Genomic DNA, 13,471 nt, shown 5'->3' with positions numbered 1-13,471 from the left:
CTACTCTTAAGATCTGTTTTGTGAGCTTGCTGAAACAACACGTGTAAACTAGAAAAAAAGTCGTATATATTTGAACCTGACTTGGCAGCTGTTTGCCACTGCCAACACATCTGGATCTCGGTGAATGCTTTTGTGCAAACAAATCCTTGTGTATTCACAATTTCGTTTCTTAGCCTCAATGATTCACTGACAGTGATATCTTACTCTTGGATATTTAAGCTCGTACCTCGAGATTTGCTCTTCTCGACTCATCATACTTCATCATCACCATGACTGCTTGGGGCTTTCTCCTGGCCCTCTTGGCCCTTTGTGCCCTACCTTGCTCCGAAGCTCTTCACTTCACTCCCGAAGCTGCGAATAATACGCTGCGCAGTGTCTATGACTACATCATCGTTGGTGGAGGCACCGCTGGACTGACCATTGCCAACCGTCTTTCTGAGAACTCATCTGGTAGCCCAATATCTGTCGCTGACATGGGACAATCTGGCTGACGCTCTGCAGTTTCCGTCCTCGTACTCGAGGCTGGCCCTCTGTACATACATATCCAAAAAGCTTCATCGCCCATAACTAACCTCTCATTAGGGACGATGCCAGAAACCTCACAATCCCCAAGGGCTTGCTCCCAGTCCCAGGAGTCATCGGCAACGGCGGCTGGAGCGAATACGAATGGGGCCTCATCACAGAACCGCAAACCTATCTTAACGATCAGTATATGGAAATACCTCAAGGAAAAGCCATTGGAGGAAGTTCCATCCTCAATGGCCTCTGCTGGACAAGGGGCCCTGCCTCTGACTATGATGGCTGGGAGAAGCTGGGCAACAAAGGATGGTCTTGGGATGACATGCTTCCCTACTTCAAGAAGGCATGTTCAAGAAATATTAAACTATATGGAGCAGAGAGTTAACCCACCATAGTCGGAAAACTTCAAGGCAAATGCCTACAAGAAGGATGCCGATGCTCTTCGCATCCATCCTGACTTGTCTATGCATAGAAGCAATGGCTCAGTTCACGTCTCCTATCCTCGATACTTCTACAGCCAATCCAGTGAGTTGCCCATCGGCTTTGATTCAACGACTATTTCTGACTTTGATGTAGCAAATGTGCTCGACGGATTCTCAGAGCTCGGCATACCCATCATTGACGACCCAAACAACGGGACGGCCGCTGGAGCAATGCTTCTCCCATCGAGCATGCATCCCACCAACCAAACGAGATCAGATGCCAGAGAGGCTCACTTCAATGTGGCAGATCGCAGGTCTAATCTTCACGTTGCTATAGGACATACTGTTACACGCCTCATTTTGGAGCCCCATAACCGATTCACGGGAAGTCGACGTGTCGTTGGTGTAGAGGTAAGATACCCAAGGCCTCAAGCGATCAGGGTTGAGCTGACATTATGGTAGTTTGCAGAGGATGAGAAAGCAAAGAAAAGAACCGTTGCCTGCAAGAGAGAAGTTATCGTATCTGCTGGGGCCATCTTCTCTCCAACTCTGCTTCAGGTTTCGGGTATCGGACCAGCCAAGATTCTTGAATCACTCGACATTCCCGTCGAGATCGACTTGCCTGGGGTTGGATACAATCTGCAGGACCATCCCATGATATACGCTACCTATTACTGTAGGTCTCCCCTTGCCTCGTCACGTTCAAACTGACCCTCGACAGACCGCAATTCTTCCCTCTTCAAAAGCGACGCAATCATTGGCGAAGTACATGACCAGGTCTCTCGCATGTACATTAACAACAGAACTGGCATGTCTATCTGTATTTTATATTAGGTATGGGATTGGCTAACAGTGTTCAGGCCCCTGGACAGCGCCTCTCATCAACACAGTTGCATTCCCCAACCTTCAGTCCGTCACTGAGTCCTAGAAAGATTTCGTTGACGACAAGAGTTCAGGAAAAGCTGTTCCTGATGATGCCCCTCACTCAGTCAAGATTGGCTACGAAGCGCAGAAGGAGATTCTTGGACAACAAGTCCTCAGTAACGACATGGGGATATTTGAGACAATGGCCAACTCCTGGGGTCAGCTTACTGTCGCTGCCCAAAAGACCTTTTCTCGTGGTACTGTCCGGCCTTCAACCTCCTCCATCTTTGATCCACCTCTTCTCGATCCACGATACTGCTCCGACCCCATTGACTGCGAGATCATTGTCCTTGGTCTTCAGCTAAACATGAAGCTTATCGAGACAAAGGCAATGAAGGAACTTATGCCAGAACCATACACGGCGTTCAACACGACAGATCACGACAAGTTGATGAGAGAGGTTCTAAGAGGACTCACCACTGAGAGGCATCCATCTGGAACTGTCGCCATGATGCCTCGAGATCTGGGAGGAGTAGTTGACCCTGAGCTGAGAGTGTATGGAACGTGCAATCTGCGTGTTGCTGACGCTAGCATCATGCCGCTGATCCCTTCGGCTCATCTCCAGGCCGTTGTATATGCCATTGCTGAAAAGGTGAGTCTTGGTCGGTGATGGTGTCGAAGGTAACTAATGAAGCATGATAGGCAGCAGACATGATCAAAGCGACAACTCCAGACTGTCCACATGGGCCGTTTCCCCCGAAACCTCGACCAACTAACTGATTTTCTTCGCTCTGTTACTTGGAAACTTTGAACTTGGAGATACTTTGTAGAATGCTTCGTCTTGTATACCGTTGGGTAATAGATGGCATTAGTTGTAAATAAAGCATGAAGCATCACATAGCGATAGAGATGGGCATACTACTCGTGCTCTCTGTTGGTTTAGAAAGACCAAAGCTAACTAGACGATAACTATGCAAAAACTGAATAATCAGACCAATTCATCATCCCTCTCTGTACGTGTCCGAAACTTCTAAGCCTCCTCTCCCAGCTCCGTGTCCACATCCAACAGACTGTGATACTCGCTCGGCAACACAGATCTAAGTTCTTCCATCTTATCCTCATACACCGCAATCTGCGAGTAGAGTGCCTTTCTAACCCCGGCCTCATCCTCAGAGAGCCCCATCTCGTGAAACGACAGCTCAAGCCTCTGTCGACGCAGTTCAGCATCCTTGACGGCCAGCATGTCCTGTAGTTCGACTCTGTCGCGTATGAGAACCTGGTTCTGCGCGTCCATCTGCGACGCTTCCTCCAGTTTGGCTTTCTGCTTGGTCTCCCATTCGGACACGCGCTCAGGCCAGGTCGGCGTCACGACAGAGACAAGCGTCGGGCGCTCCTCTATGCGCCGCGTCTGCTGGACGCCCGGATGCTGTTCGGCGGCTGGAATCGCAAAGAGGGGAGACTTGTGGCCTTTGCCTTTGATGCGGTAGAAGCGTGTCAAAAGGTCGACGGGCACGATGCCTCGGGCATAGACTTTGCCGCCTCTTTCTTCCATCCACATGCGCTCGCCGCTAACACCGCTGGCCTTCCAGATCTTTTCCTTCTGCTCGATCTGGGCTTCGGCCACGTCAATCATTCGGTGGATGTAGCCAGTGATGTCGTCGCCGATGTTGGCCAGAACGAACTTGTCTTGAGGGTATGCAACCTCTCGACCCCCTGAGATGCCGTCAACGCCGTCGCGACTCATCAGCTGCAGCGGGACCTCAGCCTCGTTACCAAGGATATCAAGGGCATTGGCGTAGCTGATTTCGAGTTCGTGCATTCGACCGACGAGGTGCTGATGATGGAGAAGCCACTGGCCAAGAAGAGTGTTGCGAGCGCCGGCGAGCTCATCGGCCGTGAAATGGGCTCGGTCCTCATCTGTGTCGCCTTCTACGCCGACGGGGAGGAGAGACATGAGACCACCGGTGGAAGAGTACTCGTGGTCGAGAATCTCAAGACACTCGTTGGCGTGCATGACAAGGTCATGATGCGTCATGTACGGACGACGGGTAGCCCCCTGCTTAGCCGAAGAACCCGTGTCAGGGACTCTGGTCAAAGGACAGTGATGGACAATGCCGTTCATCTCAGACTGCTCCTTGACGGTATTCGCAAGAGCCCAGAGGGGCTCATGATGCGAAACATCATCGTTTTCGTAGGGTTTGTCGAGCTCGACCAACCAATCAAAGGCCTGGTCCCTGAAGTCGTCAAAGTCACCTTGCTCCTCCCCCAAAATGTCCAATGCACATCCGGTAAGTGTCGGGGCGAGCTTTCGGATGAGATTGGTGATACACTGAGCATGCTGCTTGAGAGCTAGCAGAGTGGGAGCGCGCCCGGACGAGAGATAGGAGCAGTTGACGTGCTGGAGGAGGGCGATGTCCTCAGCTTCCAGTATGCCCGAGTTGGGCAGAGTCCAGGTAGACTTGTAAGCGATTGCATAGTTGTTGGCGGGGATGTAGAGAGGGTGAACGGGACGTGTCTTCTCCTGTCTCTCATCATCCGAGGAGTCTTCTGAAGATGATGACATTGCGACTGCGGGTGAGTGGTGATGGGTTCAGAGCAGACTGTGCAAGTTCAGAGAGGGAGGTGAGGAGTGAACATGAGAACAAAAGAAGGCCGCGGATGAAAGAAATAAACGTGATCCTTTGGTCTTATACCAGTCTCAAGTCCAAGTTCCTTCCAAAGGATCCAGAATTAGCATGATGTTTCCTGAGGGTGGCTTGGCTATGGGAGGCTATCCAGAGAACAAAGAAACCTATTCTTTGTTTGCAGTATCCCCGCCACAACATGGTGGACGCATTGACATGCGTAGCTTGCCTTGATAGGAGCTGCAGTGAGAATGGGTGACGGTTCTTTGTTCTTTTCTCTGGACAAGGACGAAAACACAGGGAGTTGGTGGCATCGAGTTGCAGCTGGCATAGTTGCCTGCTCTTATAGCAATGCTTGGAACGGATTGTCCGAAACTTGCTATGATCCAACAGCTGCATGCTTTGTTGAATGGCAAGTATGTCTATAGCTTTCTGTGCAAACTGGGTGTATTATATCGGCAAACCACCCGCTCAAAGCCTCTCAGACATCTTTCTTCATCGTTGCCTCATGGCAGAGGCTGAAGCTACCAGGAACGCTTTAATACCATCCCAAGCGCTATACAGTAAGACATGTTCACGATAGCCATACACATAAAAGTGACGAGGGTGGTAGTCCTTTCGTATCATCTCCGAGCTAGCATCAATGGTCTTCTTCTTCAATAGGTCTGTACCTGGGTCGACCTGCAGGTCACCAGCTCGCTCGGGAAGCTACAATAAGCTTGTTTCCCCCCTGCCTGTCGAGACCCTCGCTTTCAAAGCTGATAGGCAGGTTTTTTTGTATCGCAATCTCAACTATGTTTGCTTGTCCGCTCACCTGAAGGCTGAGTTCCCCTGCCCCTGTCACCGAAGTGGCCGAGAAACGGCAATTAGAAAGCTTATCCCTTTGCCATATGGCTAGTAGCCCCATCTTTCAGGAGACTGAAGGATGTAGCTTCAAAGTGGACTTCTCCGGGGCCAGGTCCAGTCCCGAGGACGTGGGATTGCTACAGCTCCATCAGATGTAGCGTTGTGTTCCACCAATCACCAGCCAACCGCTGGCTGTCGCGATGGATGAGAGGCATCGCTTCCAGTTACCCTGACAATGTCTTTGCCTACATGTACATGTCCATCCCGAAAATTCGAAACTTGTGCAGCGACGAAGACGGGTCGATGGCCCAGAGGCGCTGTCAGACTTGAGAGGTGATGTTTGGGGCGCATTCTAGATTGGAGGCACAGGCACAGGCACGGTCACAGTGACGCCTCAGTCATTAAGGTTCAGTACCTTTTATCAGGCGTAGCCCAGAACCCAAGAGGCCTCATCGCCTTGCTCAACAGGACAACTCTAGATGATACAGCGTTACATACCTGCTGCAACGGCGACAGAGTGCCACAGCGGTCTGGAACTTTTCAACTTGTCATCAACCACCTGGACACTTGTTCAACGCAGGCTGGAGGCACGGTCGGCAAAGCCGCGACAAGCTTTGGCGAACGGTTGCGGGACCGGGATGATACCCAGGCATGAGCCTGTTGAAGCAGCGGGCGAGCAGGGCTACGAATGGCAAATGCGAGGGGCACACGAGGGGAATTCAATTAATTCATGGTAGATGAATGAAGACACAGGGGTTGCTACTGGCTGGAGGAGTCGCCCGGAGGAGGGGATGGGCCAAGCCTCGACCCCGGTCGACCAGTGCCAGTTTGGGAGTTTGATGCCCGGAGCAGACCATCTCAGCTGAACCAGCATCACCAGTGGGCGTTAGCGCCTTTTTATCAATTGGCTCGTGCATGTGCCCTGGAATGGGTAAGGGGATGGGATACAGTAGAGGAGACTACTATACTGTACAGTACGGCCAGCGGTGAGAGAGAGTGATGATGTCGTTGGCATGATGGGCAGAAGCGCAGAGGCATCAGAGCGATCAAAGGAGGGTGGAATGATCGAAATAGGGGAAAATTAGGAAGCGCCTCCTTGCCTCGTTAGGCTGTAGCCAGAGAACTAGAGGCTCAAGGGAGACACAAAATCATGACGATAGATCGGATCAGCGTGACCTTGCCGTTATGGGCTGCCTTGATTTACAAACCTGGAGATTTCTAGGCTGCTACTGTACTATGCAGGATGCCACTGTCTAGGACAAAGGGAGGGGAAACAACACTTGATGTCATTGGCACTGGCAACGGCAAAGACGGCGTCAAGATTGTCAAGACCCAAGAAACGGGTAGGAGAAGCTCCGAGAGAATAGACTGACTTTTTGCTCATTTGGCCAACGACAATGTTGGCGCCACGAGATTGGATGTAGAGTCGAAATAGCCTTGGCAGATGGGGAGGATTTGCATTCCCGTCCCAAGATCTTCGCCGGGATTGATTCATTGACTTTTTGCCTGACAGTTTTAGTTTTTGGTGTTGAGCAAAAAGGATGGGTTGCGTCTGACATCACACACACAATCTGCAAGAGCACATCCCTGTCGAGCTGTTTCGTCGTGGCTGTGCTGCATCTTCGATTTCGACATTGCAAGCTGAAGGTCGCAGGAACTGGCGCTGTATCCTACTGCTGTATGGCTGAAACCCAAAGTGAGAAGGACAAAGAGCCACAACGGCCATGGTCCAGGCCTCGGATGGAACCTCACGCTCACGAGGTCATCAGAAAAGACAGACTCAACTGCGACACGGGCAAGCATCTCGATTGACCCAGATGTGTTTGACTTGTCGTACAGGATGATGAGAACCAATGCCTTAGCGGGACAAACTATCTGGTGCATGCGTCCATCCACGCGCCTTTACCAATAGTGCCGACGGTCTGGAGCCAAGCTTCGACAGCCGAGATGAGATGAGGAAAAAACCCAGGCCACTTCCCGAGGCCCGCACTGGTTTACGGTAGATTCATGGATGATTTAGAGTTAGGGTTGCAGTTTTCTTTCCTTCCTGTCGCAAGGAAAAGGAAGGGTCCCTTTTTCGTATTAAGTTGACGGTTGCTGGTTTCAGAGGTTGGATTGCCTTGGTCATCCCGTCTTTATCCCACCCATGTTATCGTCCAGGATCTATTCCCACCCGTCCTTGGCGGTTTGCCCACTCCTCTGGCAAGTAAGTGCGCTGATCATCAGACGACCCCATCCCCCAGAATAGCTGGCGACCCAGTAACTTACAGCGTATCGATGCGCTGGCCCGGGCACTTTCGGTGGTTCCATTTAAGCACCCGAAGAAGGGGGTGGGTGTCCATTGGATGCCCCACAGCCGCCCACCACCCGTCGATGAACCCGGCCTGGACTGCACCGCCCACCATCACCACCGCTCGCAAGAGCCGTCGATCCAAGCCCAAACCAGGATTTGTCTGTTTCCTGACGCGTCCGAGTTTCAGGGACTTGGCGATGCGCTCGCAGCCTCGGCGCTACGCTGTGACGTATCTCCATCAGCACCTTGTCTTGTCTTGTGCCGTCCCACGCCTTGGCTTGCCATTCACCCTGACGTTGGATGGCATCACACACGCCCACGACGACAAAACACCACAGGATTCGAGTAGATAGCAGACATGGAGAAGGACAAGGGATTAATTACACAAGAGGGCACAAGAGGGCACAAGAGTTACACGCTCGTCGCATGCAAGGACTCCTTTTCCTTTCTTCTTTTTTCTAAATCACCTCGTCCACCAGGGGGCCAATTGGGCTGAGACATGATTTTATTATCAGGGTGGCTTTTTAGCAGCTTTTTTTCTGCTGGTAGCGCAGGCAGGCCTCCTCTCCTCCACCCACACCCCTGACGACCTGACCGATGGACAGGAGTGGGAGTGAGCTAAGCCAGCCTCTGCCATGAAACCAGCTTTTTTTTTTTTTTTCCTTCACAAGATTCTGGGCCTCCCTCATTGCGCCTGCAGAGATTAATTACATATAGTCGCGCCCCAGAGAGCTCGACCGTTTATCCTTCCCCTCCCTTTTTCTTCGTTTTTCATAGAATCGATTTGCCAGGTCAAAGAGTGGGCAGCTTCCGCGAGAGAGAGACGCGTCTTGCGCTGCAGCTAATTTACTTGGGACCTTCCCGCCCCGCCAACAGCTTGTCATACCAGCTGGGACCTGGGCTCCGCTGCTCCTTCCTCAGATAAACCCCAGAAAACGAGCTTGCCTCCTTCTCTGGTTCAGCTGAACTGGGACTCCACCTCTACCGTGCGATATTCCCATCGACCAACAGGACAACCACCCGCATTTTGCTCAATCCTTCATAATCTCTCCCCCTCCCTCCAAATCGCTTCTCCATCAGCATCTCCCCGACGTCGCGCGATCGTCGAAAACATCGAATCGAGAGTAAACGACCTAATCGAGCTTGCCCAACGCGAGGGCCCACGACCCGGATAGATCTAGAGATATTGCCGGGCCGTCATCATGGGTAACTTTATCAGTTGGTTGGAGAAGAATCTCCCCGACCCGAATCAGGGTGATGCGCGAGGAACCCAACCCCAGTCCCTTTCGGGTATGTCTTTCAAAAGTATTCAGGATGCAGTCGCGGAGCAGAGCTGATCATGTCCAGGCATGGTGTCTACCCTCGTCCCCGTCCTTATCACGACGGCGGTTTACATCGTAATCTTTTTGTTTTTCAGAAAGTCTAACCGACGTTTCTATGCGCCAAGAACATATCTAGGCTCCTTGCGAGAACAGTAAGATTCTACCCGTCGCCGCAACTGTTTTCCGGGCCTACTAACGCTCCTGCAGGGAACGGAGTCCAGAACTACCCAACGGTTTCTTCAACTGGTTTTCTGCCTTCTGGAAGATCCCCGATTCCTACGCTCTGCAGCATCAGAGTCTCGATTCCTACCTGTTTATCCGCTTCCTGCGAATCTGCTGCACCATCTGCTTTGTGAGCTTGTGCATCACTTGGCCCATCCTCTTCCCCATCAACGCCACCGGCGGCAATGGAAAGAAGCAGCTCGAGATTCTCGGTTGGTCTAACATCAACATTACGGATTCAACTCAGAGGAACCGCCTCTATGCCCATTGCTTTGTCGCATGGATCGTCTACGGCTTTGTCATTTACACCATTCTTCGCGAGTGTATCTTCTACATCAACGTCCGCCAGGCTTTCCTCCTCACCCCGCAGTATGCTAAGCGCATCTCGTCCCGAACCGTCCTCTTCACATCTGTCCCTGAGGAGTACCTCGATGAGGCCCGCATTCGCACCCTCTTCAACGACTCGGTCAAGAACGTTTGGTTCCCAGGTGACACCAAGGAGCTGGACGAGATTGTCAAGGAGCGTGATGAGACCGCCATGAAGCTGGAGAAGGGAGAGGTCAAGCTTCTCAAGTTGGTCAATAAGGAGCGCGCCAACCTCATCAAGAAGTCTGGTGCCGACGCTGAGAAGGCTGCCTCCGCTCCCTCGGATCCCGAGTCTGGAAACCTTGCTGCCCGCTGGATCACCGACAAGAAGCGCCCTACTCACCGTCTTGGACCCCTTGGTCTCATTGGCAAGAAGGTTGACACTATCGAATGGGGTCGTGAGGAGCTTAGCAAGCTGATCCCCAAGGCCGACAATGCTCAGGCTGAGTGGCTCTCTGGAAACTACCAGAAGCACAATGCTGTCTTTGTCGAGTTCTTCACCCAGTCCGACGCCCAGGCCGCTTTCCAGACCACCACTCATCACCATGCCCTTCACATGGCACCCCGATACATTGGAGTGAAGCCAGAGGAGGTTGTCTGGAAGAGTCTGTCCATTCCCTGGTGGCAGCTCTTTATCCGTCGCTATGCCGTCTACGCCATCATCGCCGCTCTCATTATCTTCTGGGCCATTCCTGTTGCCATTGTGGGTATCATTGCTCAGGTTGATACCATCAAGGAGCTTCCTGGCCTGACCTGGATCGCGGACATTCCCAGCGTAAGTTGATAACAAGTTCCTCCCGCCATATTCATTGCTAACCTGTCGTACAGTGGCTCCTTGGTGTCATTTCTGGTCTTCTCCCATCTATCGCCCTCTCTATCCTCATGTCTCTGGTTCCCGTCTTCATGCGCATTTGTGCCAAGCTGGCTGGCTGCGTTTCTCTGTCTCAGACTGAGCTGTTCACGCAGAACGCCTACTTCTGCTTCCAGGTCCTGCAGGTGTTCCTTGTTCGCACACTTGCCGACAGTGCCGTCGCTTCCATCGCTACCATTGTCAAGGACCCCAGCCAAGTCTTCACCATGCTCTCGAGCTCGATCCCCACGTCGTCCAACTTCTACATCTCGTACTTTATCGTGCAAGGTCTCACGATTGCTACCAGCGTGCTGACCCAGGTTGTGGGCTGCGTCATCTTCCAGATCCTGTACAAGTTCCTTGCCGGTACTCCCCGAGCCATGTACACCAAGTGGACGACGCTCAGCGGTATCATGTGGGGAAGTCTCTTGCCCGTCTACACCACTATCGCCCTGATCAGTAAGTAATCAACTGGTGATTTCGCCTTGTACTTTGTTTAACATGGATGTAGGCATCGTCTACGCTGTCATTGCTCCCATTACGCTCTTCTGGTCGACCATCGGCCTGGGTCTGTTTTACCTCGCGTACCGCTACAACATTCTGTTCGTCACTGAGACTACTATCGACACTCATGGTCTTATCTACCCTCGTGCCCTGAAGCACCTCTTTGTCGGTGTCTATATCGCCGAGGTCTGCATGGTTGGCATGTTTATCGTGTCCAAGGCTGCTGGACCCGCTGTCTTGATGGCCGCTTTCCTCATCTTCACCATCCTGTTCCAGATCACCATGTCGCGGGCCCTCGACCCCCTCCTGTACAGCCTGCCCCGATCCCTCGAGGTTGAGGAGGAGGCTATCCAGAGAAGCCAGCAGGGCTCTGAGCTGGAGGAGGGACAGGCCAACAACGGTGCTGGTCCCAGCAATGGCGGCGGCATCGCCAACGGGGCTCGCAAGCTCCTCCCTGGTGGAGCAGATGGTGTGCAGAAGCAGGGTAACTTCTTCGTGAAGTGGCTAAAGCCCTGGCTCTATGCCGACTATGCCACCCTGCGCCAACTGGTCCCCCACGAGAACTCACTGGGTCTTGACCGCCAGTACACGGACGAGGTCGAGAGAGATGCCTACTTCCCTCCATCGGTGACCAGCGCAACACCCGTGCTCTGGATTCCCGCCGACCCGGCTGGCGTGTCGAAGCAGGAGGTGTTTAACACAAGCAAGGTGATCCCCATCTCAGATGAGGGTTGCACGCTGGATGACAAGAACCACATCGTGTGGGACACGGAGGAAGCCCGACCTCCGATCTGGAGCGAGAAGATTTACTACTAGAGAGGAAAATAGTTTTGACAGTGTGATACCCAAGCACATGCCGGCTATCAGGCTGTGTTATTTAACAAGAGGAGGAAGAGTTTGGATTTGAACATCAGTTACTGGGATGGTGGATAGCTCACGAAATAGTGTCACGACCCTTTCATTGGATTCATAGGTCTTATGAGGTGGCTTTGGGGAGGTTATTCGTTTGTTAGGACAGATAGGTAGTGAATGAATAGTAATGCTAATGCATGTATGCACGATGCGAACCAGTAATGGTTCATGCTGTTGTGATGATGGGCATGAGATATCCATTGCCAGGGTCCTGGAGTACCACCCACCCAAGGCGAGGATGGATCTGTCAGCTCTGAGAGCGGAGTGAGTGATAGCGGATTGTTGGTACAATTGATAGTTGATTGGGCAACTATAGATGACTCGGCAAGGTTTACCCTAGTATGATCGGCAGCGTACATGGCTCCATAAGCTCAGCTGATTGAGCGGATACGTCTTGACATGCGTTGAGCTGAAATGTGAAGTAAAGTCAGTTGGAGGTCAACAAACAGTATTTATGACGAGATTGATATCTTGAGATTGAGATGTAATATTTCTAACAATAGCCAAGACATTGAACAAAGGGTACAATCAAGGGAGGAGAGACATGAAGCAGGAGTAAGCAACCAGAGACAGAAAGTGACTGAACTGAATTTGGACGTTGGTTGTTGGGGTGAATCCACGGACGCAAACGAAAGGCAGGGATTTGTGACGCGACGCCATGACATTTGACCATTGCACCCACTTGCCGGGGAGCGAGCGCACAGCCACAGCCGCTGTCGAAGCCACACCTAGACCCTCGACGGAACCAGCTTGTCTCGGCGGTTTAGAGGCTTGAGTGTCAGAGCAGAAGCCGTCGTGATGTTTGATTGTTTGCAAACATGATATCGATGCAAACACATGTACGACAGAATCCGTCTCTGCTACGTCTACAAGGATGCCACATGTGATATCTTCAATATCCTTGCCTCCCGCCCAAGGCTAAAGCACCCCTCCTATGCCCTCCATCACCGGCCCCACCCGCCACCGGAAAGAGCTTCGAGTCTCCGTGGCAACCGTCGACCAAAACAACCCACCTGCACAGCTCGCCGGACCTCGAGGGAGCTCGTCGATTGGCCTCTCTCCCTCGAATCGGGCCATGCCAAGCCGAGGGCGGCAGCCATTGCGGGAGCCATTGTCGAATGAGACCATCAGACGGGCCAGCTATTGACAAGATAAGCCCAGTCACAAACTCTAGGTGCACGAGGTGGAGGATATAGCTCGAGACCCCGGGACTAGAGGAGGGGACCCCCTGCTCATTACATGTGGTTGCTCTTGTTCACTGCCGTTTCTCTATTGTTTGGGTCTACTCTGCTCTTTTCCTCAAGTCTGCTCCTCTTCCTCGTCATCCAACTTAGTCTTGAACCACTTTCCCCCAAGCGTGGGACAACCCGATCCAAGAGCGGCCCGTGTTCTAGGCCTGCAAGAGAAAAGACTCGACTCGAATCCTCTCTTCCAAGACCGCACTGTGAGGCCGAGACATTGCACAGAATTCTTGAAGCAATCTCCCACAGAGCGCCGATCATACCTCTCTCAACACTGTTGCGACTGCGCTCTTGCGACACGCAACCGCAAAAGATACTCTACGCAAGGAAGGATAGCGAGGAACGATAGGAACACCAACCGACTACGAACTGCGCCGGCGACGATGATGATGCTCTGAGTAAGAGAGAGCCCAGCAGTATCGTCGGCGAGAAACAGCGCATGAGCAGAGACGAAGCAGACAGACAGACTACCTACCCCCCATCGTC

The 13,471-nt window shown here is 52.3% G+C and overlaps 3 protein-coding genes across 3 annotated transcripts; 2 read left to right on the top strand and 1 right to left on the bottom strand.

Moving 5' to 3' along the window:
• Positions 1-269: 269 nt before the first annotated feature.
• NECHADRAFT_46494 (uncharacterized protein) lies at positions 270-2,475 on the top strand (the record flags this gene model as incomplete). Its single annotated transcript, XM_003048836.1, has 6 exons — positions 270-464; positions 614-746; positions 1,006-1,382; positions 1,419-1,617; positions 1,663-1,761; positions 1,874-2,475. 6 exons carry the CDS (start codon positions 270-272, stop codon positions 2,473-2,475), a joined length of 1,605 nt encoding a protein of 534 aa, XP_003048882.1.
• A 360-nt stretch (positions 2,476-2,835) lies between these two features.
• NECHADRAFT_46568 (uncharacterized protein) lies at positions 2,836-4,368 on the bottom strand (the record flags this gene model as incomplete). The annotated part of the gene is made up of 1 exon (XM_003048655.1): positions 2,836-4,368. One exon carries the CDS (start codon positions 4,366-4,368, stop codon positions 2,836-2,838), a length of 1,533 nt encoding a protein of 510 aa, XP_003048701.1.
• A 4,402-nt stretch (positions 4,369-8,770) lies between these two features.
• On the top strand, positions 8,771-11,889 carry NECHADRAFT_105002 (uncharacterized protein; the record flags this gene model as incomplete). Its single annotated transcript, XM_003048835.1, has 5 exons — positions 8,771-8,858; positions 8,916-9,042; positions 9,098-10,253; positions 10,307-10,787; positions 10,840-11,889. 5 exons carry the CDS (start codon positions 8,771-8,773, stop codon positions 11,646-11,648), a joined length of 2,661 nt encoding a protein of 886 aa, XP_003048881.1. The 3' UTR covers positions 11,649-11,889.
• Positions 11,890-13,471: the final 1,582 nt, after the last annotated feature.

Source organism: Fusarium vanettenii, assembly GCF_000151355.1.
Source record: "Fusarium vanettenii 77-13-4 chromosome 8 genomic scaffold NECHAsca_10_chr8_2_0, whole genome shotgun sequence".
NCBI lineage: Eukaryota > Fungi > Ascomycota > Sordariomycetes > Hypocreales > Nectriaceae > Fusarium > Fusarium vanettenii.
This window is presented reverse-complemented; position numbering and strand designations above follow the sequence as displayed.